This window comes from Anomaloglossus baeobatrachus, chromosome 2 (assembly GCF_048569485.1).
Source record: "Anomaloglossus baeobatrachus isolate aAnoBae1 chromosome 2, aAnoBae1.hap1, whole genome shotgun sequence".
Taxonomy (NCBI): Eukaryota; Metazoa; Chordata; class Amphibia; order Anura; family Aromobatidae; genus Anomaloglossus; species Anomaloglossus baeobatrachus.
In genome coordinates, this window is record NC_134354.1 from 104,001,378 (window position 1) to 104,027,944 (window position 26,567).

Here is a 26,567-nt window from a genome sequence, read left to right on the forward strand (position 1 = left end):
GAGGCCGGTTGTAGCCGGCGCCGAGGGCATCCAAGTGGGCCTGGCTTCTGAGCAGGAGGCAGAGCACGGAACCCGTGCCCCGTACTGGGAGTGGCGGCAGTGGTAGTGGAGCATGGACGGCTACCCACAAGTTAAAAAGTTGACTGTTTTATGGACTGTCACCCCTGTTGAACGCCCTCAAGTTCAGGAGGAGGCCATCTTCTCCGCAGGTGTCGGGTGGCAGAACGGTTTAAAGTTTTAGAAAACTTACCTCCCGATGTGGGAAGATGTATGATTGTAATGTGTTGATTTTTCCAGTTTTAATAAATGTTGGTGGCCAGACGGCCCGAGGACGGGCCGTGTTTTACCAAGGGGGTGTGTGACGCCCTGGCAAAGCCAGGCTGTCACAGAAAGAGTTAATCCTCCTTGGTAATCTGATCTCACACCGGTGCAGCAGGACAAACCACAGCCCCCAGTGTAAGAGAAAAGCAGAGCGGAGGGGAGGGGCTGGAGCAGAGTGTTTGGGGAGACAGACAGAAGAGGAGTCTGGAGTTGTAGCTCCCAGGCTGATAGTGAAGCGTGCTCCGAAAGGGCCGGGACAGGCTGCAGTGAGGAAGGGGCCAGAGGTAGCTGGAGCAGGGTAGTGGCCCGACGGTACCTAGGGTGACCCGGATCACTGCAGGGGAGTGGATTCCCCGTTCCCGGCTGAGGAGGAAGAGAGTGGAGAGAGAGGCACCTGGCTGCAGGGAAAGAACAACAGGAGCTGCTGCACCGTGTGTGGGACACTAACACCCCGTACCGAAGGCTGCGGACACCGGCAATTCCTAGTTACCAGTGACTCTGTGTGAAATACTTGTGAGTACGCCCGTGCCCTCAGGCACCGCACAGCAGCACTGCGCCCTGCTCCCTGCTTATCCCCGAACGGGCCCCGGGACCAACTGCCCCTACCCACGGAGGGGTTAACATCCTAAGCTGCATCCCAACACCGTTCCCGGGAGTCCCGCACCTTCATCGCAGCGGTGGTGTCCACAATCACCACAACCGTGGGTGGCGTCACGGACAATCTCCCTTACCCAATCCCCTTTTTACTGTGGAGCCTGGGATCACAGACCGGGTCACGCCACCGTGATATCCACAGAAGTGACCTCGTGGTCCGGATCTGAGTACCCCTGGTCCCCGGCCGACACACAAACTCCATGGAAACCAGCTTTACACTTTAAAAGATAAAAGCTATCATTCCAGGAGAATGGCAGTAGATTGCAATCGACTTGCTTTTCCTAACTTGCTTATTTTCAAGCTAACCAATTCTAGCAATTTAAATACTTGAGACTACGCCTTTTAAAGATATGTTTCCTTTAGAGCAAAAGGTAGAGTGCAGATACCTCTATAACCTTCCTACTTCCCTCTGTGGTTCTTACATACGCGCTTCATGCATTCATCTTTAGTAATTAAGACTCGTGTTGATCTTTGTTAGCGAAACTGAGTAAATAAAACACATTAAGTAATTCCCAGTCAATACGATGCAAGAGGGGGTGGAGTGGAGGATACTTCTTCACTGGTGGATTAATCTAGGCTTGAAGGAACAAGGAGTCAATATATTTATAGATTTTTTCTTTTTGCGTTTTCTTTACAACATCCTTGTGTATATAAACCTTGTATTGTGCTTTTTTTCCCATTCATATTTTCGTTTAGTTGTATTTGGCAACTGCAAATCACTATCATAATGAGGCAAAATGTACCAAAAAAGATTTACTGTTTTATTATGTTAACCCTAAGGCTATGTGCTCAGTTTTTGTAGCTGCGGATATATCCGCAGGTACATCCGCAGGTTTCCCGTTGCTGCTCGCCGGAATCCGCAGCTATTTTTAGCTGCGGTAGTACAGCGAAATAGCTGCGGTAAACCTGCGGGCATTCGTGCGGCTTACCTGTGGAAGTCCCGGCCTCTATCTCCATAGTGGAGGGCCGGGATCTCCGCAGAAATAATTGACATGCAATTATTCGCAGTTGCGGGACATCCGCAGCATATTCCGTTTCCGCAGCATGGACAACAGTACTCCCCATGTCCCATAGGAGAACATGGGGAGTGTCTATACATGCTGAAACCTGTGGATTTATCTGGAAAATCCGCGTGGGCACATAGCCTAAGGGTACAAATCTAATACAACACAGATAGATAGATTTGAAATCTTAGATTAAAGAGTCTTTAAAATATGAAAATACCCAAGAAACAGATGTGATTGAAATGTATAAACCCGACGAAGCACATCACGCGAAACACGTGTTGGGACGCCGGTCCCCACGTGTATAACCAGGTCGAACTTGGTGACCTGCCAGCTTGGTAAGCCATTTTGCCTCTGTTACGCCATGCATTGAGACCTTTCTTACCTCTTTGCTGGCAACTTCTGCACTTGCATTTGGGCAATCAGCTGCCTATCTGGGCACTTGTGCAGATCACCTTGAGATCTGGTATCCTTTCCTGGGTCACGTGGGGTTTCTTCCCCTTCATCACTTCTCATATCCTGTTTTTTTCATTGATTATTATCTATGTTATACCCTCTGAATATATCTAAAATAAAATGTTTATACATTTCAATCACGCCTGTTTCTTGGGTATTTTCATACTTGGTAAATTTAAAGACTCTTTAATCTAAGATTTCAGCTTAAATCTGAGTTGTTACCTATTATATGTAACCTACGGTTCCTATATGTTTTAGATAGATAGATTTGTAGGTTCCCATTTCCTTATACATGGAGAATTATGATTTTGATGAACAAGAATTTTTGTGCAAAGACAAAGAGCTTCCTCCCGTGTCGCCTTTGTGCTTGTTTTGTATTCCTTCCTGGTCTCCTCTCATGAAGTGAGATGATTTCTTTTCTCTTTTACTTTGCTGTTTTGGCACTTTCTATCTCTTTTTCTTCCATAGGTCCTGCTCTTTCATTTACACTTGTATTTTGGATTATATTGTCCTGATTTACCTCTTCTGATCTTTTACTTCCACCCTTCCTTGACTTCACTAAGGGCACTTTCACATTGAGTTTCTACTTACGTTCATTGGTCCCGTTGGGGCATCCGTCCAAACCCCCCTCCCCCCCCCATCCTGCAAAACGTGTTTCGGACGCATACGCCAACGGGGCCATTCACTATAATGGAGCAGACTAAAGCCTGCTTTACACGGGACGACCGATTGTGCGATTTCACAATCGATCGTACCCGCCCACCGCCGTTTGTGTGTCACGGGCAAATCGCTGCCCGTGTCGCACAAAGTCGTGAAACCCCCGTCACACGCACTTACCTGCTGAGCGAATTCGCTGTGGGCGGTGAACGTCCACTTCCTGAATGGGGAGGGACGTTCGGCGTCACAGCAACGTCACACAGCCGCCGGCCAATAGAAGCGGAGGGGCGGAGATGAGTGGGATGTAAACATCCCACCCACCCCCTTCCTTCCGCATAGCCAGCGGGAGCCGTGGGACACAGGTAAGCAGAGTTCATCGCTCCCGTGGTGTCACACGGAGCGATGTGTGCTGCCACGGGAACGATGAACAACCTGCACAATTAAAAATAAATGATATGAAACTGAGCGACGAGTACACGACTCACGATTTGTGAGCGATACTGCGTCGCTCAGAGGTTTCACACGAGACGACATCGTGTATGATGCCGGATGTTCGTCACGAAAACCGTGACCCTGACGATGCATCGCACGATTCGTCGTCTCGTGTAAAGCATCCTTAAGTCAGTGTGTGGTCCATCTTGCTCCATTAACGGTAGTAGTCTGCTACATTCGGGTGTCCGCCTGCAGAAAACGTATATGCCCGAAAATGGAGCAAGACAGAGCACACGCTGACTCCGTCTGCTCCATTACAGTCAATGGCCCAGTCGGCGTATGCGTCCGGAACACGTTTTGCAAGGGGGAGGGGGGGGTTCGAACGGATGCCCCGACGGGAGCAATGAACGATGGCAGAAACGCAATGTGAACGTGTCCTTAATCTATTTGGTTTCTTCTATCCTTTCAATATTCCTATCCCTGCTTTTTATTTATTTTTCTTCGTAATTCCTGGTTCTTTCTCTCTTCCTTTCTTTAAATCTTACCTTGGCTTGCTGCCTTCATTCTTTTTTTTTTCCTATGTTTTCCATATTTTCAGGTGTTTTACCAGAATGACCACTTTCCTGGTGCTTTAATAGGGTTCTTAGAGGACATTTAGCACCACATGAACCACATGCAGCCTAATTTTTCCTGCTGATCTAAAGCAAGATCTTCATGTGGTTCATATTGATTTTATCCCTGCTACACTGAGGGTAAAAGCCAGCATTGTATTATGCTGCAGATTTTCTGCGCGGAAAATCCACACCAAATATGCACTGTGTACAAGGTTAATGGGATTTTAAAAGCCTCGTCTACACTTTGCATAAATTTTCAGCGCCTGACGTGAACTGCAGCCTGTAATTCTTTGTGCAGAATTGTGGAACGCACGCGGTGAAATTCACGTCAAATCTGCAAATGGTGAAACTCGCTGTAAAAAAGTATTTCTGCAATAAAATGAGCATGATGGGGATTTTAAAATTTGCAGAATGGAAGTTTGTCCATTCGTAAAATGGCTGGAGCATATTGATGAGATTTGTAAAAAAATGATCATCCCTTTGATCTTACCTGCTGTAGAGCTCCCCCAGGTATATCATCCAGTAGGTTGGGGTGCCTGAGGACGGACTTGGGGAAATCATCTTATCTTCAGCTTAATAAAGGGTTGTCTTGAGAAACTTTTTAACACCCTTTTATGTCATGTTTATTTTTACTACTACATCTTTACCATCAAGTTTATTATTCTGATCGCATTTGTTTCCTTCCCATAATTATTGCTGAAAAAATCTACATGAAATATTTCCCAGTCACCACATATGTATCCCCCTTGTCTCCGCAGTCAGACATATCAGCCAGATTTAAAGAACTAGTCTAAGTGAAGTGTAAATGTATATAACGTCCTATAAATTGCTGCAATTTGTGTCACCAGTTGTCACCAGTTATCATTTCTTTATTTCGGTTTATTCCGTGAATTCTAAATAAGGGAAATGCATCTTTAAATGTTAGTCTGGGAGTTGGAAATGTCTCCTAATGGCAGAGCTTTCACTGCTTACATTTTTTTTCTTTATTTCTTGTGCAGTTACAAGGTTTGCAGAGTCAGCTGGAGTTCTTAGAGCAATCCATGGTGGATAAATCTGTGGTGAGCAGACAGGAAGCCAAAATCCGGGAACTGGAAACCCGCCTGGAATTTGAGAGGACCCAAGTGAAACGCATGGAGGTGGGTGTAGCTCCTGATCTTACAGTGTCGAGAAGAGTTCACATATATGAACTTTGGTATTGTGGTTCTCATTTCCAGACAAGTTGCTCCTTTCCAGATCAGTTACTTGTTTATCATCATGTTTTGTTTTCTTATTTTCCTCTCCTTTCTTTTTCTCTCTCCATTCCTGTTGCTCTTTCACGCCCCTCTCCTCTCTCTTGCCCCTCTCTCCTCTCTCTTGCCCCCCTCTCCTCTCTTGCGCCCCCCTCTCCTCTCTCGCTCCCCCCTCTCCTCTCTCGCGCCCGCCTCTCCTCTCTCGCGCCCGCCTCTCCTCTCTTGCGCCCGCCTCTCCTCTCTCGCGCCCGCCTCTCCTCTCTTGCGCCCGCCTCTCCTCTCTCGCGCCCGCCTCTCCTCTCTCGCGCCCGCCTCTCCTCTCTCGCGCCCGCCTCTCCTCTCTCGCGCCCGCCTCTCCTCTCTCGCGCCCCCCTCTCCTCTCTCGCGCCCCCCTCTCCTCTCTCGCGCCCCCCTCTCCTCTCTCGCGCCCCCCTCTCCTCTCTCGCGCCCCTCTCCTCTCTCGCGCTCTCCTCTCTCGCGCCCCCCCTGTCCTCTCTGGCGCCCCCCTCTCCTCTCTGGCGCCCCCCTCTCCTCTCTCGCGCCTCCCTCTATCTCGCGCCCCCCTCTCCTCTCTCGCGCCCCCCTCTCCTATCTCGCGCCCCCCTCTCCTCTCTCGCGCCCCCCTCTCCTCTCTCGCGCCCCCCTCTCCTCTCTCGCGCCCCCCTCTCCTCTCTCGCGCCCCCCTCTCCTCACTCGCGCCCCCCTCTCCTCTCTCGCGCCCCTCTCTCCTCTCTCGCGCCCCTCTCTCCTCTCTCGCGCCCCTCTCTCCTCTCTCGCGCCCCTCTCTCCTCTCTCGCGCCCCTCTCTCCTCTCTCGCGCCCCTCTCTCCTCTCTCGCGCCCCTCTCTCCTCTCTCGCGCCCCTCTCTCCTCTCTCGCGCCCCTCTCTCCTCTCTCGCGCCCCCCCCTCTCCTCTCTCGCGCCCCCCCTCTCCTCTCTCGCGCCCCCCCTCTCCTCTCTCGCGCCCCCCTCTCCTCTCTCGCGCGTCCCCCTCCTCTCCTCTCTCTCGCGCGTCCCCCTCCTCTCCTCTCTCTCGCGCGTCCCCCTCCTCTCCTCTCTCTCGCGCGCCCCCCCTCCTCTCCTCTCTCTCGCGCGCCCCCCTCCTCTCCTCTCTCTCGCGCGCCCCCCTCCTCTCCTCTCTCTCGCGCGCCCCCCTCCTCTCCTCTCTCTCGCGCGCCCCCCTCCTCTCCTCTCTCTCGCGCGCCCCCCTCCTCTCCTCTCTCTCGCGCGCCCCCCTCCTCTCCTCTCTCTCGCGCGTCCCCCTCCTCTCCTCTCTCTCGCGCGTCCCCCTCCTCTCCTCTCTCTCGCGCGTCCCCCTCCTCTCCTCTCTCTCGCGCGTCCCCCTCCTCTCCTCTCTCTCGCGCGTCCCCCTCCTCTCCTCTCTCTCGCGCGTCCCCCTCCTCTCCTCTCTCTCGCGCGTCCCCCTCCTCTCCTCTCTCTCGCGCGTCCCCCTCCTCTCCTCTCTCTCGCGCGCCTCCCCTCCTCTTCTCTCTCTCGCGCCCCCCTCTTCTCTCTCTCGCGCCCCCCTCCTCTCTCTCGCACCTCCCCTCCTCTCCTCTCTCTCGCGCGCCTCCCCTCCTCTCCTCTCTCTCGCGCGCCTCCCCTCCTCTCCTCTCTCTCGCGCGCCTCCCCTCCTCTCCTCTCTCTCGCGCGCCTCCCCTCCTCTCCTCTCTCTCGCGCGCCTCCCCTCCTCTCCTCTCTCTCGCGCGCCTCCCCTCCTCTCCTCTCTCTCGCGCGCCTCCCCTCCTCTCCTCTCTCTCGCGCGCCTCCCCTCCTCTCCTCTCTCTCGCGCGCCTCCCCTCCTCTCCTCTCTCTCGCGCGCCTCCCCTCCTCCTCTCTCTCTCGCGACCCCCCCCTCCTCTCCTCTGTCGCACCCCCCCCTCTGTCGCACCCCCCTTTCCTCTGTCGCACCCCCCCTCTGTTATATATATATATGTGTGTGTGTGTGTGTGTGTGTGTGTATATATATATATATATATATATATATATATATATATATATATATATATATATATATATATATATATATATATATATATATATATATATATATATGTATATGTAATCTAATTCACACTCACACCTCAATGTAATTGTTCCTTTATAAAGAGCTCAAAGTCTCATACTTGTCCTTAACAGAGCCTCGTAGCCCGACTAAAAGAGAATATTGAAAAGCTGACTGAAGAGCGAGATCAGCGAGCCGCGGCAGAGAACCGTGAAAAGGAACAGAATAAAAGAATGCAGAGACAGATTAGAGACATGAAGGAAGAGATGGGTGAACTGGCTAAGAAAGAGGCAGAAGCCAGCCGTAAAAAACATGAACTGGTAAATAAATCCATTCTACGGTACAAGTATCTCTCATGCCAATAGCTCATGTAAACCACTGCAGCCATTTTTGTGTGTCAGATACTGAATGGTTGGTTATGCTGGCCAAGCTAGTCAGTGTGTCACAAGTAGTTAGAGCAGTACAGTTTTTCTAGGATAGTAGTGTGATAATAAATGTACATCCTCAACTGGATATATCAATCTAATGATACAAATTAAATGTTAATCAATGTGTACTGTTAAAACAGTACTTGCAGAATGTCTTATGGCAGGGGTCCACAACCTATAGCTCGGGAGCCACATGTGGCTCTTAAGTCCGTGATATGTAGCTCACAGCTGTCTGCCTACTCGGTACATTAGCGCCAGGTCTATCAAGAAGACTTCAAGAGCAGGTGATTTACATGAGTGACCCCACATTGAAAAATAGATCTGAATTGGGGTGATGTAGGAAGGCCTGGATCTTGTTGTACTGCCTGTGATTTCTGTGGAACAGCTTTGGTTGTCGTTACACCGGTAATGGGGCTTTGGGTGTCACTACTGTGGGAGGGCAGGAGCTGGATGTGGCTCATGACCATCTCTCAGAGCAGAATCTGGCTCTCAAGGTCAAAAAGGTTGGCGACCACTGGCTTATAGTGTGCCTTAAAGAAATGTTTTATTCAATGACTTTAAAATGTTTGATTGAGATTAGGACATTTATTATATTATAATATACTATTATTTATTATTTATTTTTTTAAGGGAATCTGTCAGCAGGATTTTGCTACCTTATCTGAACGCAGCATGATGTAGGCAAAGAGATTCTGAATCCAATGATATATCACTTAGATTACTAGCTGCATCTGTTCTGACACATCAGAATTTTTAGATTTCGCAGTGTGCAGAGCTGAGAAAGCTTTCCAGCCAACACCAGCCTCTCTATATAGATTGTACATTGACAGTGAGGTGTGTCGGACTGTGTATGGGGTAACTTTGTAGTCAACAATAATGAGGGTCCTCCTGCTTAACCCCATAGCGACGGCCTAACGTCTCAAGACGTCGGAAAAACAGGGTACTTATTCTGTTCCGACGTCTTGAGACGTCAGGCCGGAAAAAGCTTGTAGCGCCCCCCAGTGACGAAAAATCTCGGGGTTTCAGCTACCAGAGGTAGCTGAGACCCCCAAGATTATGAATCGGGGTGGTTTTTTTTGGACCCCGATAATGTGATCACCGGTATACACCGTATACCGACGTACACATAAAAAAAAAAAAAAAAAAATGGCAAATAATGCTGATTTCTTTCTTATCTGACATGATCAAACATGTCAGATGATAAAGAAATATAAATTCCTAGTGCCCCCAAAGCCCCCGGTACCGGAGAGTCCCCCCACCACCGCTACCCCCCCTCCGGAGCAGTCAAAATGGCACCGACTCACACCGAAAACTGCAGCCGCCGGCGGCTCTGCATTCATTTCCCTCCGATCTGAAATGATCAAACATTTCAGATCGGAGGGAAATGTCCTCCCCCTGACCCCTCCTCTGGTCCACCGGAGCCCCCTCCGGTTCTCTAGAGCGCTCCCCCTCCCCCCCCCTCCGGAGCATGCAAGATTGCGGCGCGCAGCGCACAGCGAGCGGCCGCATTCATTCTGCTCTTTCTGCCGCATGTGACACGTCACATGCGGCAGAAAAGTCGTCCCCCGGTCAGCCCCCGGTCAGCCCCCGGTCAGCCCCGTTACCTACCTGCTGCTCCGTCCCCGCGATCACTCCGCCTCCTAGAAAGCTGGCGGCGCATGCGCAGACAGCAGCTGTCAGCTGGATCCTTGTAAGCAGGGACGCTGACCTTGCTGCTGCGCTGTGGACCGGGGGAGAGTGAGTGCAGTAATCTGCAGCCACACTCCTCACAGGGGGAGAGCCTGCTGTTCTAGAAAATGGGGGGTACGTTCTGTGAGCGTGCCCCTCATATTCTGGAATGAGGTTACTGCAGGTCACTCTGCCCTAGGTTGGACTGGGGCAGTGTAAGTGCAGTATTCTCAGATTACTGCACCCACACTGCTCATGGAGACCTTGCTCTTCCAGAAAATGGGGGATACGTTACCTGAACGTGCCCCCCATATTCTAGAAGGTCCAGAGTCGCCGAGGGACCTCCAAAATGGATTACAGCGACCGAAATTTATTTATTTTCAATAAATTGGTGAAAAAGGAATGTTTCGGGGAGTTTTTTTTTGTGTGTTTATTTTTTTCTATTACTGACTGGGTTAGTGATGTCGGGTATCTGTTTAGATGCCGTGACATCACTAACCCCAGGGCTTGATGCCAGGTGACATTACAGCTGGTATCAACCCCGTATATTACCCCGTTTGCCACCACACCAGGGCGCGGGATGAGCTGGAGCGAAGCGCGAAGGATTGGCGCAGCTAATGGATCCGCCACATCTGGGGCGGCTGCGGCCTGCTATTTTTAGGCTGGGAAGAGTCCAATAACCATGGCTCTTCCCACCCTGAGAATACCAGACCCCAGCTGTCCGCTTCACCTTGGCTGGTGATCTAATTTGGGGGGGACCCCACGTTTGTTTGTTTTTTTTAAAAAAAACGCCTGGGGAGCCCTCCAAATTGATCACCAGCCAAGGTGAAGCTGTCAGCTGTGGTTTGCAGGCTACAGCTGTCTGCTTTACCCTAGCTGGCTATCAAAAATAGGGGGGACCCCACGTCATTTATTTTAATTATTAATTTTTCTTTGTCGCTCCATTGGGAGACCCAGACAATTGGGGTGTATAGGCTATGCCTCCGGAGGCCGCACAAAGTATTACACTAAAAGTGTAAAGCCCCTCCCCTTCTGCCTATACACCCCACGGGCTCCCACGGGCTCCCCAGTTTTTTGCTTTGTGCGAAGGAGGCAGACATGCACGCATAGCTCCACAGCTTAGTCAGCAGCAGCTGCTGACTATGTCGGATGGAAGAAAAGTGGGCCCATATAGGGCCCCCAGCATGCTCCCTTCTCACCCCACTCTTGTCGGCGGTGTTGTTAAGGTTGAGGTATCCATTGCGGGTACGGAGGCTGGAGCCCACATGCTGTTTTCCTTCCCCATCCCCCTTAGGGCTCTGGGTGAAGTGGGATCCTAACGGTCTCCAGGCACTGAGACCGTGCTCCATCCACAGCTCCTGAGGACCCTGCTGGATAGGAGCCGAGTATCGTTCAGGGACATGGCCCTGCTACTTTGAGGTACTCTGTGTCCCCGTGGGGACCGCGCACAGCAACACTCCAGCATTGCTGGGTGTGCTAGTGCACCGGGGACCGCGGCGCTGACCGCGTTTGTGCCATTACACACTGCAGCGTCGCTGAGTGTGTTAGTGTATGGGGACTGCCGCGCTGACCGCCGCTGCCATTGTTATCACTGCGGCGCGGCTGGGACTGTTAGTGCGCCGGGGACTTCCGCGCCGACCGCGCTTATACGGCGGCCGCGCTTATAACTCGAGTCCCCGGCTTTTGCGGCCTAGTCTCTTTTTCTTCCCGCCCCCAGCCCTGCCAGTCAGGGGAAGGGCGGGACGCTGTACAGCACGGCAGCACTGAGGGCTGGAGCATGCTTTGCATACTCCACCCCCCTCACTGTGCACAGTGGGGCACCAGTTCCCGCACTTTCTGGGTCACGCCCACGGCTCCCTCCTCTCCTCAGGACGCCGGCAGCCATTCCTGTCAGCTCCTCGGACGCTGCAGAGGGGAGACAAACTCTGGGGGACCCAGGCAGGGATTCTGATGGCCACACAACCGCTTTAAGCGGGCGGTCAGCAGCACCTGAGGTGCTGGCCCCACTTGTGCAGAAGTGTAATTATAGTTTATATGTTTACAGGCTATACTTTACACTGTATGGTGCACAGTTGATTCTGGCTATATACCCTGTTGTGTTGCTCAAAGGAGACAACAACATGGCGCCCACAAGAAGCAGGGGTGCCAAAACACAGGCTTACTATGCTGCCTGCGCCGCATGTACAACCTCGCTACCGGCAGGTTCCACTGACCCTCATTGTGTGCACTGCTCGGCCCCTGTGGCACTTACTCAGCCGGAGCCTCTGCTAAGGGGGGCCCAGGGGGAACAACCAGCTAACACTGTCCAGGTGACAGGGACGGAGTTTGCAGTTTTTACTGACAGACTTTCTGAGACAATGGCTAAGATTCTAGAAGCTTTGCAGTCCAGACCGGTATCTCAGACCATGGGCACTGTGGAATCACTGCCCCCTGGTTCCCCTCAGTTGGAACAACAATGTTCCCACGGGGTGTCTCATAGATCCCAGGGTGAGGTCTCTAACACGGACCGCAGTCCCAGACCACCTAAGCGAGCTCGCTGGGAAATCCCCTCGACCTCATCACATTGTTCAGGGTCTCAGAGGGATGACTCTCTGGATGATGAAGCGGAGGTAGCTGATCAGGATTCTGATCCTGAGGCCGCTCTGAACCTTGATACTCCTGATGGTGACGCCATAGTGAATGATCTTATCGCGTCCATACATCAAATGCTGGATATTTCTCCCTCGGCTCCTCCAGCGGAGGAGTCAGCCTCTCAGCAGGAGAAATTCCGTTTCAGGTTCCCCAAGCGTACAACGAGTATGTTTCTGGATCACTCCGATTTCAGAGAGGCAGTCCAGAAACACCGAGTTTGTCCAGATAAGCGTTTTTCCAAGCGCCTTAAGGATACACGTTATCCCTTCCCCCCTGACGTGGTCAAGGGCTGGACTCAGTGTCCCAAGGTGGATCCTCCAATCTCCAGACTGGCGGCTAGATCCTTAGTTGCAGTTGAAGATGGGGCTTCGCTCAAGGATGCCACTGACAGACAGATGGAGCTCTGGTTGAAATCCATCTATGAGGCTATCGGCGCGTCTTTTGCTCCAGCATTCGCAGCCGTATGGGCACTCCAAGCTATCTCAGCGGGTCAAGCGCAAATTGACGCACTCACACGTACGTCTGCGCCACAAGTGGCGTCCATAACTTCTCAAACGTCGGCATTTGCGTCCTACGCTATTAATGCTGTCCTGGACTCTGCGAGCCGTACGGCGGTTGCAGCCGACAATTCGGTGGCAATACGCAGGGCCTTGTGGCTACGGGAATGGAAGGCAGATTCGGCTTCCAAAAAGTCCTTAACCGGTTTGCCATTTTCTGGCGACCGTTTGTTTGGTGAGAGACTGTATGAGATCATCAAACAATCCAAGGGAAAGGAAACATCCTTACCCCAGGCCAAACCAAAATTACCCCAACAGAGGAGGGGGCAGTCGAGGTTTCGGTCCTTTCGGGGTGCGGGCAGGTCCCAATTCTCCTCGTACAAAAGGCCTCAGAAGGATCAGAGGAACTCCGATCCATGGCGGTCTAAGTCACGCCCTAAAAAGACCGCTGGAGGTGCCGCTACCAAGGCGGCTTCCTCATGACTTACGGCCTCCTCACACCGCATCCTCGGTCGGTGGCAGGCTCTCCCGCTTTTCCGACATTTGGCTGCCACAGGTAAAAGACCGTTGGGTGAGAGATTACGGTTACAGGATAGAGTTCAGCTCTCGTCCTCCGACTCAATTTTTCAGAACATCTCCGCCTCCCGAGCGAGCCGATGCTCTTCGGCAGGCGCTGGGCACTCTGAAGGCAGAAGGAGTTGTGGTCCCCGTTCCTCTTCAGCAACAGGGTCACGGTTTTTACTCCAACCTGTTTGTGGTTCCAAAGAAGGACGGGTCTTTCCGTCCTGTCCTGGACCTAAAACTGCTCAACAAACACGTAAAGACCAGGCGGTTCCGGATGGAATCCCTCCGCTCCGTCATCGCCTCAATGTCCCAAGGAGATTTCCTTGCATCGATCGATATCAAAGATGCTTATCTCCACGTACCGATTGCTCCAGAGCATCAGCGCTTCCTGCGCTTCGCCATAGGAGACGAACACCTTCAGTTCGTGGCACTGCCGTTTGGCCTGGCGACAGCCCCACGGGTTTTCACCAAGGTCATGGCTGCAGTAGTGGCGGTCCTCCACTCTCAGGGTCACTCGGTGATCCCTTACTTAGACGATCTGCTGGTCAAGGCTCCCTCTCAAGAGGCATGCCAGCACAGCCTCACCGCTACTCTGGAGACTCTCCAGAGTTTCGGGTGGATCATCAATTTTCCAAAGTCAAATCTGACACCGGCCCAATCGCTGACATATCTTGGCATGGAGTTTCATACCCTCTCAGCGATAGTGAAGCTTCCGCTGAACAAGCAGCGTTCACTACAGACGGGGGTGCAATCTCTCCTTCAGGGTCAGTCACACCCCTTGAGGCGCCTCATGCACTTCCTGGGGAAGATGGTGGCAGCAATGGAGGCAGTCCCTTTCGCGCAGTTTCACCTGCGTCCTCTTCAATGGGACATCCTACGCAAATGGGACAGGAAGCCGACGTCCCTCGACAGGAACGTCTCCCTCTCTCAGGCAACCAAAGCTTCCCTTCGGTGGTGGCTTCTTCCCACTTCATTATTGAAGGGGAAATCCTTCCTACCCCCATCCTGGGCGGTGGTCACGACGGACGCGAGTCTGTCAGGGTGGGGAGCAGTCTTTCTCCACCACAGGGCTCAGGGTACGTGGACTCAGCAAGAGTCCTCACTTCAGATCAATGTTCTGGAGATCAGGGCAGTGTATCTTGCCCTAAAAGCGTTCCAGCAGTGGCTGGAAGGCAAGCAGATCCGAATTCAGTCGGACAACTCCACAGCGGTGGCTTACATCAACCACCAAGGCGGAACACGCAGTCGGCAAGCCTTCCAGGAAGTCCGGCGGATTTTGATGTGGGTGGAAGCCACGGCCTCCACCATCTCCGCAGTTCACATCCCGGGCGTGGAAAACTGGGAAGCAGACTTTCTCAGTCGCCAGGGCATGGACGCAGGGGAATGGTCCCTTCACCCGGACGTGTTTCAGGAGATCTGTTGCCGCTGGGGGATGCCGGACGTCGACCTAATGGCGTCCCGGCACAACAACAAGGTCACGGCATTCATGGCACGATCTCACGATCACAGAGCTCTGGCGGCAGACGCCTTAGTTCAGGATTGGTCGCAGTTTCAACTCCCTTATGTGTTTCCTCCTCTGGCACTGTTGCCCAGAGTGTTACGCAAGATCAGGGCCGACTGCCGCCGCGCCATCCTCGTCGCTCCAGACTGGCCGAGGAGGTCGTGGTACCCGGATCTGTGGCATCTCACGGTCGGCCAACCGTGGGCACTACCAGACCGACCAGACTTGCTGTCTCAAGGGCCGTTTTTCCATCTGAATTCTGCGGCCCTCAACCTGACTGTGTGGCCATTGAGTCCTGGATCTTAGCGTCTTCAGGATTATCTCAAGAGGTCATTGCCACTATGAGACAGGCTAGGAAACCAACGTCCGCCAAGATCTACCACAGGACGTGGAAAATATTCCTGTCGTGGTGCTCTGCTCAGGGTTTTTCTCCCTGGCCATTTGCCTTGCCCACTTTTCTGTCCTTTCTTCATTCCGGATTGGAAAAGGGTTTGTCGCTCGGCTCCCTTAAGGGACAAGTCTCTGCGCTCTCTGTGTTTTTTCAGAAGCACCTGGCCAGACTTCCACAGGTACGCACGTTCCTGCAGGGGGTTTGTCACATCGTCCCTCCTTACAAACGTCCGTTAGAACCCTGGGATCTGAACAGGGTGCTGATGGTTCTTCAGAAACCACCGTTCGAGCCAATGAGGGATATTTCTCTCGCACGCCTTTCGCAGAAAGTGGTTTTCCTAGTTGCAGTCACTTCACTTCGGAGACTGTCTGAGCTAGCAGCGTTGTCATGCAAAGCCCCTTTCCTGGTGTTTCACCAGGACAAGGTGGTCCTGCGTCCGGTTCCGGAATTTCTCCCTAAGGTGGTATCCCCCTTTCATCTCAATCAGGATATCTCCTTACCCTCTTTTTGTCCTCATCCAGTTCACCAATGTGAAAAGGATTTGCACTTGTTAGATCTGGTGAGAGCACTCAGATTCTACATTTCTCGTACGGCGCCCCTGCGCCGCTCGGATGCACTCTTTGTCCTTGTCGCTGGCCAGCGTAAAGGGACACAAGCTTCCAAATCAACCCTGGCTCGGTGGATCAAGGAACCAATTCTCGAAGCTTATCGTTCCTCGGGGCTTCCGGTTCCCTCAGGGCTGAAGGCCCATTCTACCAGGGCCGTGGGAGCGTCCTGGGCCTTGCGGCACCAGGCTACGGCTCAGCAGGTGTGTCAGGCAGCTACCTGGTCGAGCCTGCACACTTTCACGAAACACTATCAGGTGCATACCTATGCTTCGGCGGATGCCAGCCTAGGTAGGCGAGTCCTTCAGGCGGCGGTTGCCCACCTGTAGGACGGAGCCGTTACGGCTCTATTATGAGGTATTATTTACCCACCCAGGGACTGCTTTTGGACGTCCCAATTGTCTGGGTCTCCCAATGGAGCGACAAAGAAGAAGGGAATTTTGTTTACTTACCGTAAATTCCTTTTCTTCTAGCTCCAATTGGGAGACCCAGCACCCGCCCCTGTTTTTTTGTGTACACATGTTGTTCATGTTGAATGGTTTCAGTTCTCCGATATTCCTTCGGATTGAATTTACTTTAAACCAGTTTATAATTTCTTTCCTCCTTCTTGCTTTTGCACCAAAACTGAGGAGCCCGTGGGAGCACGGGGGGTGTATAGGCAGAAGGGGAGGGGCTTTACACTTTTAGTGTAATACTTTGTGCGGCCTCCGGAGGCATAGCCTAGACACCCCAATTGTCTGGGTCTCCCAATTGGAGCTAGAAGAAAAGGAATTTACGGTAAGTAAACAAAATTCCCTTCTTTGGGGGACTAAATACAAGGCTAGGAACCCTTTAGTGCCACATGAAAGGCACTAAATGGCGCCAGCTTAGAATATGCAGGGGGTGGGACATTATATATGTTTGACATCTATCCATTCATCCATTGTAGCATTTTAGGCTATGTGCCCACAATCAGGATTTGCAGCGTTTTGGGCGCAGAGTGTTTTCCCTGCATCCATAGCGCTGCGTTGTGCAGTAGAAGCACAGTGGAAGGATTTTTAGAAATCTCATGCCTAATGTGCTTCTTTTTTCCGCAGCATAAACTGACCTGTGGTGCAGCTTCCCGAGCCTCAGCATGTCAATTTATGCTGCGGAGACAAGAGTGTTCTCTGCAGGTAGCATAGAGCTCCACAGCAGCCTGAACCCCAATCGTGGGCATGGGCAGCTGCGTTCTCCCGTGGACAACACTCACATCTCTGCAGGAAGCCTGACACTGTGTACTAGACGCCGTGTTGCTGGATCATGGCCACATAGCCTAAAAGTGAGAAATTTGTTGCTACAGCAACATTTTTGTGAAGTACCTGTGGATTCAAAATGCTTACTATACTCCTGAATAAAATCCAGTTTCCAAAATGGGGTCACTTGTGGGGGGTTTCTGCTGTATAGGTACCCAAGGGGCCCTGCTAATGTGACATGGTGCCCGCAATTTATTTCAACTTTTCCAAAATTCAAATGGTGCTCCGTCCATTCCAAGCCCTCCCATTTATCCAAACAGAGGTTTTTGGCCACATGTGGGGTATCCCTGTGCTCATAAGACATTGGATAACAACCTGTTGGGTCTACGATTTGTTGTTTCCTCTTGAAAAAGTAAGAAATATGATGCTAAAGCAACATTTTGTGAAAAAAATGAAAATTTTCAATATGGCAACCTAAGCTTATCAAATTCTGTGAAGTACTCTTGGATTCAAACTGCTCAATATACACCTAGATAAAAGCCTTGAGGTGTCTTGTTTCCAGAATGGGGTCACTTGTGGGGGACCTCCACTGTTTAGGCACCTTAGGGGCTTTCCAAATGCAACATAGCGTCCGCTAATGATTCCAGCCAATTGTGCAGTCAAATGGCGCTCCTTCCCTTCCGAGCCCTGCTGTGCACCCAAACAGTTGATTTTCATCACACATAAGGTATCAGCATACTCAGGAGAAATTGCACAATAAATCTTATGCTGAATTTTTTCCTTTTACACTTGTAAAAAAAAAAGCTACCTGCTTGAAGTAACAATTTTGTGGTAAAAATGTATTTTTTTATTTTCACAGCTCAACATTATAAACTTCTGTGAAGCACTTGGGGGTTCAGGGTACTCGCCAAACATCTAGATAAATTCCTTCAGGGGTCTATTTTCCAAAATGGGACCACATGTTGGGGAGCTTCACTGTATAGACACCTCAGGGGCTCTCCTAATGCAACATAGCGTCCGCTATTGATTCCAGCCAATTTTGCAGTCAAATGGCGCTCCTTCCCTTCCAAGCCCTGTCATGCGCCCAAACAGTTGATTTCCACCACATATAAGGTATCGCCAAACTCAGGAGAAATTGCACAATAAATTTCATGGTGATTTTTTTTCCTGTTACCCTTGTGAAAAAAAAAGCTACCTGGTTGAAATAACAATTTTGTGGTAAAATTTTATTTTTTTATTTTCATGGCTCAACGTTATAAAATTCTGTGAAGCACCTGGGGGTTCAGGGTACTCACCAAACATCTAGATAAATTCCTTGAGGAGCCTAGTTTCCAAAATGGGGTCACTTGTGCGGGGTTTCTGCTGTTTAGGTACCTTAGGGGACCTCCAAATGCGACATGGTGCCCGCAATCTTTTTCAGCCAAATTTCCTTTCCAAAATTCAAATATTGTTCCTTCCGTTCCAAGCCCTCCCATTTGTCCAAACAAAGGTTTCAGACCACATGTGAGGTATCACCGCGCTCATAAAAAAGTGGGTAACAAACATTGAGGACAAATTTTTAGAATTACCTCTTGAAAAAGTGAGAAAATTGATGCTAAAGCAACATTTTTGAGAAAATTATTAAAATTTTCAATATGACAACGTAACGTTAACAAAATCTGTGAAGTACCTGTGGATCCAAAATGCTCACTATACCCCTAGATAGAAGCCTTGAGGGGGTCTAGTTTCTAAAATGGCATCACTTGTGAGGGGTTTCTTCTGTTTAGGTACCTTAGCGGACCTGTAAATGCAACATGGTGCCCACAATCTATTTCAGCCAAATTTGCTTTCCAAAATTCAAATATTGCTCCTTCTGTTCCGAGCCCTCCCATTTGTCCAAACAGAGGTTTCTGACCACATGTGGGGTATCAGTGCGTTCATAACAAAGTGGGGAACAAGTTTTGTGGTCCATTTTGTTGTTATTTCTTCTAAAAGTGAATAAATTTGGGTTAGAGCAACATTTTTAGGTAAAATTTAATTTTTGCTTTTTTTCATTCCACATTGCTTTTGTTCATGTGAAGCACCTGAAGGGTTAATAAACTTCTTGAATGTGGTTTTGAGTACTTTGGGGGGTGCAGTTTTTAGAATGGGGTCACTTTTGGGTATTTTCTGTCATCTAGGCCTATCGAAGTCACTTCAAATATGATGTGGTCCCTAAAAAAATGGTTTTGTAAATTTTGATGTAAAAATGAGAAATCGCTGATAAACTTTGAACTCCTCTAACGTCCTAACAAAAAAAAATTTGTTTCCAAAATTGTGCTTATGTAAAGTAGACAAGTGGGAAATGTTATTTATTAACTATTTTGTGTCACAGAAATCTCTGGTTTAACGGTATAAAAATTCAAAAGTTGAAAATTGCTAAATTTTCAAAATTTTTGCCAAAATTCAATTTTTTTCATAAACAAACGCAAAAAATATTGTCCTAAGTTTGGTACTAACATGAAGTCCAATATGTGACGAAAAAACAATCTCAAAATCACCAGGATCCGTTGAAGCGTTCCAGAGCTATAACCTAATGAAGTGACACTGGTCAGAATTGCAAAATTTGGTCTGGTCATTAAGGTGAAAATTAGCTCCGTCACTAATGCTGGGTTCACACTAAACGACAGCGACAACGACGTCGCTGTTACGTCACCATTTTCGGTGACGTAACAGCGACCTTGTAAGTCGCTGTTATGATCGCTGCTTAGCTGTCAAACACAGCAGAAGCAGCGATCATAACGTCGCTGTGCTACATGTGCAGAGAGCAGGGAGCCGCGCTTAGCGCTGGCTCCTTGCTCTCCTGCAGCACACATCGGGTTAATTAACCCGATGTGTGCTGCAGCTACATGTCACAGTGCAGAGAGCAGGGAGCCGCCCGCACTGCTTAGCGCTGGCTCCTTGCTCTCCTTGCTACAGTATACATCGGGTTAATTACCCGATGCATACTGCAGCCACATGTCACAGTGCAGGAGCCGGCACTGGCAGCAAGAGCGGCGGAGGCTGGTAACCAGCGTAAACATCGGGTAACCAGGGAAAGGACTTCCCTTGGTTACCCGATGTTTACGCTGGTTACAGCTTACCGCAGCTGCCAGTGCCGGCTCCTGCTCGCTTCATTTCGTCGCTCTCTCGCTGTCACACACAGCGATGTGTGTGTCACAGCGGGAGAGTGACGACCAAAAAATGAAGCTGGACATTCAGCAACGACCGGCGACCTCACAGCAGGGGCCAGGTCGTTGCTGAATGTCACACACAGCGACAGCGACGGGACGTCGCTGCAACGTCACAGAAAATGGTGACGTAGCAGCGACGTCGTTGTCGTTGTCGCTGTGTGTGACACCAGCTTAAGGGGTTAAACAAACATAGTAAATAAACAGATCGGACCTTGACAAGACAGGCATCCCTGAATTCTCGGTGTTAACCCTTGCAGCATGCTGCCTTCATCTTACATAGCACAAATTTGCTGACAGATTCTCTGTAATATCAGAAACCACACAACTCTGGTGGTGCCTGATATTGTAGCTAAACTTTAAGGCTATGTGCGCACTAGAGCTTTTTACCTGCGGATTTACCCGCTGATTTGCCCCAGAAATTTCTTGAGAAATGTCTGCAATCTTTGTGCAGACATTTCCCATGAAATTCAATGAGAAAAAAAAATAGTTGTGCGCACTGTGCGGATTTTTCTCAAGAAAATTTCTTGAGAAAATTTTCTCGAGAAACTTTCTTGAGAAAATGTGCATGTCCATTAATTTCCGCAGGTACCTGCGGTATTCCGGGGGTATTCCGCAGGTAGCAATGATGTGCGGTATACCACCGGAATAGCCGCGAATTGCCTGCGGGAATGCTCATCGCTGCCTGCGGTTTTGCAGGAAGCGATGTCATTATGCCAGGAAGAGGAGGCGGAGCAGAGTAAACACAGACGTCGCACTCCCTGGACGCCGCACAGAAGCACTTCCGTGCGACCTCCAGGTGCCCGTGCAGTCTGTGTCCTGCTCCGGCCCCGCGGCTGCACACACTGCAGTGTCAGTGTCTGCCCGCAGTGTCAGCAGCCTGTCACGCGGCAGCGCAGGCAGACACTGACATCCTGCAGTGCTGGGAGCCGCGGGGATGACGATCGCTGCTGTCAGGAGGTGAGATCATTACCTGCTGTGACGATCTCCTGCCTCCTGACGTCAGCGCTGTCACTGCTGTCTATGCCCGTCTCGCGAGCGGCCCGAGACTGTCACTAGCGGTGACGTCACGGGCTCTCGCGATACGTCTGACAACGCGGCGGGCATAGAAGTCAGTGACAGCGCTGACGTCAGCAGTACAGGAGATGATCACAGAAGGTAATGATCTCATCTATGCTCCTGATGGCAGCGCTCGTCATCCCCTGCAGTGACCTGAGCTGACCTATTGATGTTAGCTCAGGTCACTGCATTGCTCTCCCAGCCAATGGGGAACATTCTGTTCTTCATTGACTGGGACAGCGACTATGGTATGGATCGCCGTGCCCCCCCCCCCCCCTTATTGGATTACGCCGGACGTGGAATTGATTGTGCTCTTTTCAATAAATTGGTTAAAGAGGGAATGTTTTGGGGAGTGTTTTTTCAAATAAAACTTTTTTTGTTGTCTATTTTTTAATTATTACTGACTGGGTTGGTGATGTCGGGTATCTGATAGACGCCTGACCTCACCAACCCCAGGGCTTGATGCCAGGTGACATTATACATCTGGCATCAACCCCATATATTACCCCGTTTGCCAACGCACCAGGGCGCGGGATGAGCTGGGGCAAAGCGCCAGGATTGGCACGTCTAATGGATGCGCCACTTCTGGGGCGGCTGCGGCCTGCTATTTTTAGGCTGGGGAGTGTCCAATAACAGTGGACCTCCCTAGTCTGAGAATATCAGACCCCAGCTGTCCGCTTTACCTTGGCTGGTGATCCAATATGGGGGGGACCGCACGTTTTTTTGTTTTAAATTATTTATATAATTTAAAATAACAGCGTGGGGTGCCCACTGTTTTGGATTATCAGCCAAGGTGAAGCTGCCAGCGGTGGTCTGCAGGCTGCAGCCGTCTGCTTTACCCTAGCTGGCTACAAAAAATGGGGGGACCTCACGTCGTTTTTTTTAAATTATTTATTTATTTTATGGCTAAATACAAGGCTATCTATCTATCCCTCTATCTATCTATCTATCTATCTATCTATCTATCCATCTATCCCTCTATCTATCCATCTATCCCTCTATCTATCTATCTATTCATCTATTCATCTATCTATCTATCTATCCCTCTATCTATCTATTCATCTATTCATCTATCCATCTTTCCCTCTATCCATTATCTGTCTATCGATTATCTTTATTATTTATTGCAGGGACAAACCTGCGGTAAATCCGCGGCAAATCCGCGGCAAATCCGTGGCAAAACCGCATGCGGATTTGGTGCGGATTTTTTCCGCAGGTCCGGAAATCTTTCACTGGCAGAAGTTTCTCAAGAAATTTTCTTGAGAAACTTCACATTTCTAGTGCGCACATAGCCTTAATGTAACCTGTCAGCAGGTTTTTCTACCCCAAACTAATGGCATCAAAGCAAAGTTGCTGTAATAGAGATTTAAATTTACGGCGCCAATATGATAACAGTGGATAGCTGGCAGCTCAGCCGAGCCCCACCTTTGTTTTCCCTGATAGTCACTGACAGACTCGATCCTTAACTCTTCTGACTTCATCTATTAGGTCAGGGCCACACGGGGGACTAATGCGATCCTCGCATGACACTCGGCTCACGTTGGTAGCACAGCAGGAGCCGAGTGTCATGCGAGTGTCGTTGCGACTGGGGTCCGATGATGCGATCAGACCTCAGCTGCGGGGGGGCGGGCCGGCACTGAGGAGGAGGGGTAGGCTGGCTCTGAGGAGGGGCGGAATTTATCTCTCTCTCTCCTCCGTAGTCAGCTGTTGCCGTTCTCACCCTGCACTCGCGGTACACCGGTATACTGCGAGTGCAGTGCAATCTTTCTCTTGCCCATAGACCTGAATGGGTGCGAGAGAAAGAGCCTCTCATTACAATCGCAGTATGCTGCGATTGTTTTCTCGGTCCGATTGGGGCCGAGAAAATAATCGCTCTTGAGTGCTGGGACATATGTGCTGGGACACAGAGTAATATTGGTCCGAGTGGAATGCGATGTTTTATCGCATTCCACTCGGTCCGATTTTCATGCCGTGTGGCTTAGGCCTTCAGGGAATCATAAAGGCCCCCATTCACATTATCGGTGAAATTGGCGGGTTCGACTGACTTAAGTGCAATATGGAAGCCTTTTTCCTGCAAGATGCTAAGCTGCAATACCAGTCATAGATTAGACATTTCTCCTCCTAATCTCTAACAATTCTTTAAATTGTCCTCTATTTTGCCTGTAAAGCTGTTGATGTGTTTGATCTTGGGAGCGGCGTGCAGTGCCCATCGTGTCTGCTTTGCACTTGTTATGACTTTTGAAGGTTGTAGGGTAAAAAATGTAAAAACAATTTTGCTGAACTTTAACTGATGAGAAATTAATTTCTTAAAGTTAAGAAGCCCAGAGACAGATTCTTGTACTGTCTGTCATGAGACCGCCGAAAGCAAAGCCATTCCTAGTGGAGGAATGTCTACAAAGATTAAATGCATTTTCAACCCAGTGCGAGGTGTTAAAGTGATGGATATGAGTCTAATACCTTGTGAACTAGAAGCACTACAAATATTTGTTCATTTCATGCAACCAGTCATCCAATGGTCTAAGCCGTGTGAGGATGGAAAATAACGTGCTCTACATTCATTAAAAAATAATGTGTCAAGTAACCTTGAGCCCTTAAGGACCGGGCAATTTTTCATTTTTGCGCTTTTGTTTTTTCCTGATTTTATTCCAAGAGTCATAACCTTTTTATTTTTCTGACAAAATAGCCATTTGAGGGCTTGTTTTTTTCTGGATGAGTTGTTCTTTTGAATGATGCCGTCTATTTTATTCTATGATCCTAGATTCTATAAAATCCAAGTGTAGCCAAATAGCAAAAATAAAAGTGAAATTCTACTATTGTTTTTTGGGGGAGGTTTACTTGCAGCATTCAGTTTTACCATAAAACTGACCTGGCAGTATGATTTTCCAGGTAGGTACGATTACCGTATTTTTCGGACTATAAGACGCACCGGACCATAAGACGCACCCCTGGTTTTAGAGGAGGAAAATAAAATTTTAAGCAAAAAATGTGGTCATGACACACTGTTATGGGGCGAGGATCTGCTGCCTACACTGTTATGGGGGTAATGTCCCCAAATTCTCTGCTAAGGTACCCCATCCTGGTAATGATCCTCCTGCCTTGTATATGTACCCCATCCTGGTATATGCCCTTATCCTGCTATATACTGGCATCCTGCTATATACCCCCATCCTGCTATATACTGCCATCCTAGCATATGCCCGTATCCTGCTATATACCCCATCCTGCTATATACCCCATCCTGCTATATGCTGCCATCCTGCTATATGCCCTTATCCTGCTATATACCCCCATCCATCCTGCTATATGGCCCCATCCTGCTATATGGCCCCATCCTGCTATATGGCCCCATCCTGCTATATGGCCCCATCCTGCTATATTGCATGTATCCTGTATCACACAAAAAATAAACGTCTATACTCCCCTTTCCTCACTCCATGCAGCATCGCTCCTCCCCCTGTCTGTGGCGGCAGCAGCACTGCTGACCTGTGTGGAGCCGTCACTGTTCCCTGCAGCATCGCTCGTCCTGCTGTCAGCTGATCTGTGTGACTAGCGGCGCACAGCAATGACATCATCGCTGTGCTCACCGCTCGCTACACAGATCAGCTGGCCGGCAGACAGGAGGAGATCGCGGTGCTGCAGGGGAATGGTGACGGGCGAGTATACTGATTCACTGCCCCCGGCGCTGAGCTGTGTGGAGCCGTTCCCCTGCAGCATCGCGATGTCCTCCTTTCTGCCGACTGATGTGTGTGGGGAGCGCGCACAGCGATGACGTCATCTCTGTGCTCACCGCTCGCTACACAGATCAACTGGCCAGCAGACAGGAGAAGATCGCGGTGTTGCAGGGGAATGGTGACGGGTGAGTGTACCGTACTTATTCACTGCCCCCGTGCTGATGATGATGCACGGGGGGCGGCAGTGAATACAGCCGCACATGATCACTCCAGGCTGTAGTTGCCAGGGGTGATCACGGCCGGCTGTTAATTATGCGCGCACCCCCCGCCCATCATTCCGCCCACCTGTCAGCGCTGGCTTCAATGCTGAGAGAAGATGATGGGCATGCATATGTAATGAGTGGGCCCATATGGTCACGGCAGGCGCTGCTACAGCCTGCTCGTGCCGCAGACCCGCTCCACCACAGCACCCTCATTCCCGGCCGCAGCCCTATATTCAGACCATAAGATGCACCCCCTACTCCCCCAACATTTGGGGGAAAAAAAGTGCGTCTTATGGTCTGAAAAATACGGTACGTAGATACTAAACATATATAGTTTTTGTTATATTTAAGAGGTGAAATTTTTATTTTTTTAAAACGTGAAAAAAAAAATCTTGCTTGTGTCTCAACTTTCAGAGTTTGAGCCCGCATCAGAGGCAGGAAGATTGCTTATGAAGTACAGTACATGTACATTGTAAGTTGTAAAGGGGTTAAAGGGAACCTGTCACCAGATTTGGCGACTATAAGCTGTGGCCACCACCAGTGAGCCCTTATATACAGCATTCCAGAATACTGTATATAAGAGCCCAGGCAGCTCTGTAAAACTTAAAAACAGTTTTATAATACTCATCTAGGGGAGTGGTCCGGTCCCTTGGGTGTCGCCTCTCTCTGGTCCGGAGCCTCCTCTCTGCTGCAATCTCCGTCCTCCTTCTACCCAGCCCTATGTGGATGACGCATTTACGTCATGCACACTAGCTGGCATTGAGGTCCTGCACAGGCACACTTTCATCTACCCTGCTGATGGCAGATCAAAGTACTGTAATGTGCAGGCACGAGGAAAGGTTAAAGACCGCCCGTGCACTACAATACTTTGATCTTGCAGATCAAAGTGCGCCTGCGCAGAACCTCAATGCTGGCTAGTGTGCCTGACGTAGGACGCGTCATGCACATGAGCCTCAGAAGTAGGCTGGCATTGAGGTCCTGTGCTGGCGCAGTTTGATTTGCCCTACTCAGGGCAGATGAAAGTATTGTAGTGCACATACGCAGGCTGTCTTTAACCTTTCCTCGTGCCTGCGTACTATGGTACTTTGATCTGCCCTCAGCAGGGCAGATCTAACTGTGCCTGCACAGGACCTCAATGCCGGCCTGGGCTGGATAGAAAGGGGACGGAGCTCGCCGCAGAGAGGAGGCGCTGGACTGGAGAAAAGCGACACCCATCGGACCGGACCGCCCCCTAGCTGAGTATTAAGTGGTTTTTACATTATACACAGCGGCCTGGTCTCTTACATACTGTATTCTGGAATGCTATATAAAAGAGCTCAGTGGTGGTGGCCGCAGGTTATAGTCACCAAATCTGGTGACAGGTTCCCTTTAAAGTATGCCACTGTTGTGTCCACGTCTGTGTGAAGGCCAATGTCTCCTTTCTACTCTGATTGGCAGATGGAAGGAGTTATCAAATAACTGCGGATTGGTCTACACACTGGTTCACAGTCAATAACCATTGGCACACTGGTCTGCAT

General features: G+C 50.1%; 1 protein-coding gene across 1 annotated transcript in view; it reads left to right on the plus strand.

The window, feature by feature from the left end:
- The window catches only part of MYO18A (myosin XVIIIA), a 538,612-nt gene that overhangs the window by 474,373 nt on the left and 37,672 nt on the right, over window positions 1-26,567 (plus strand). Inside the window, exons 41-42 of the mRNA XM_075333424.1 lie at window positions 5,137-5,274; window positions 7,505-7,690. Of these exons, the coding sequence (XP_075189539.1) occupies window positions 5,137-5,274; window positions 7,505-7,690 (324 nt within the window). The remainder of the gene's footprint in view (window positions 1-5,136; window positions 5,275-7,504; window positions 7,691-26,567) is intronic.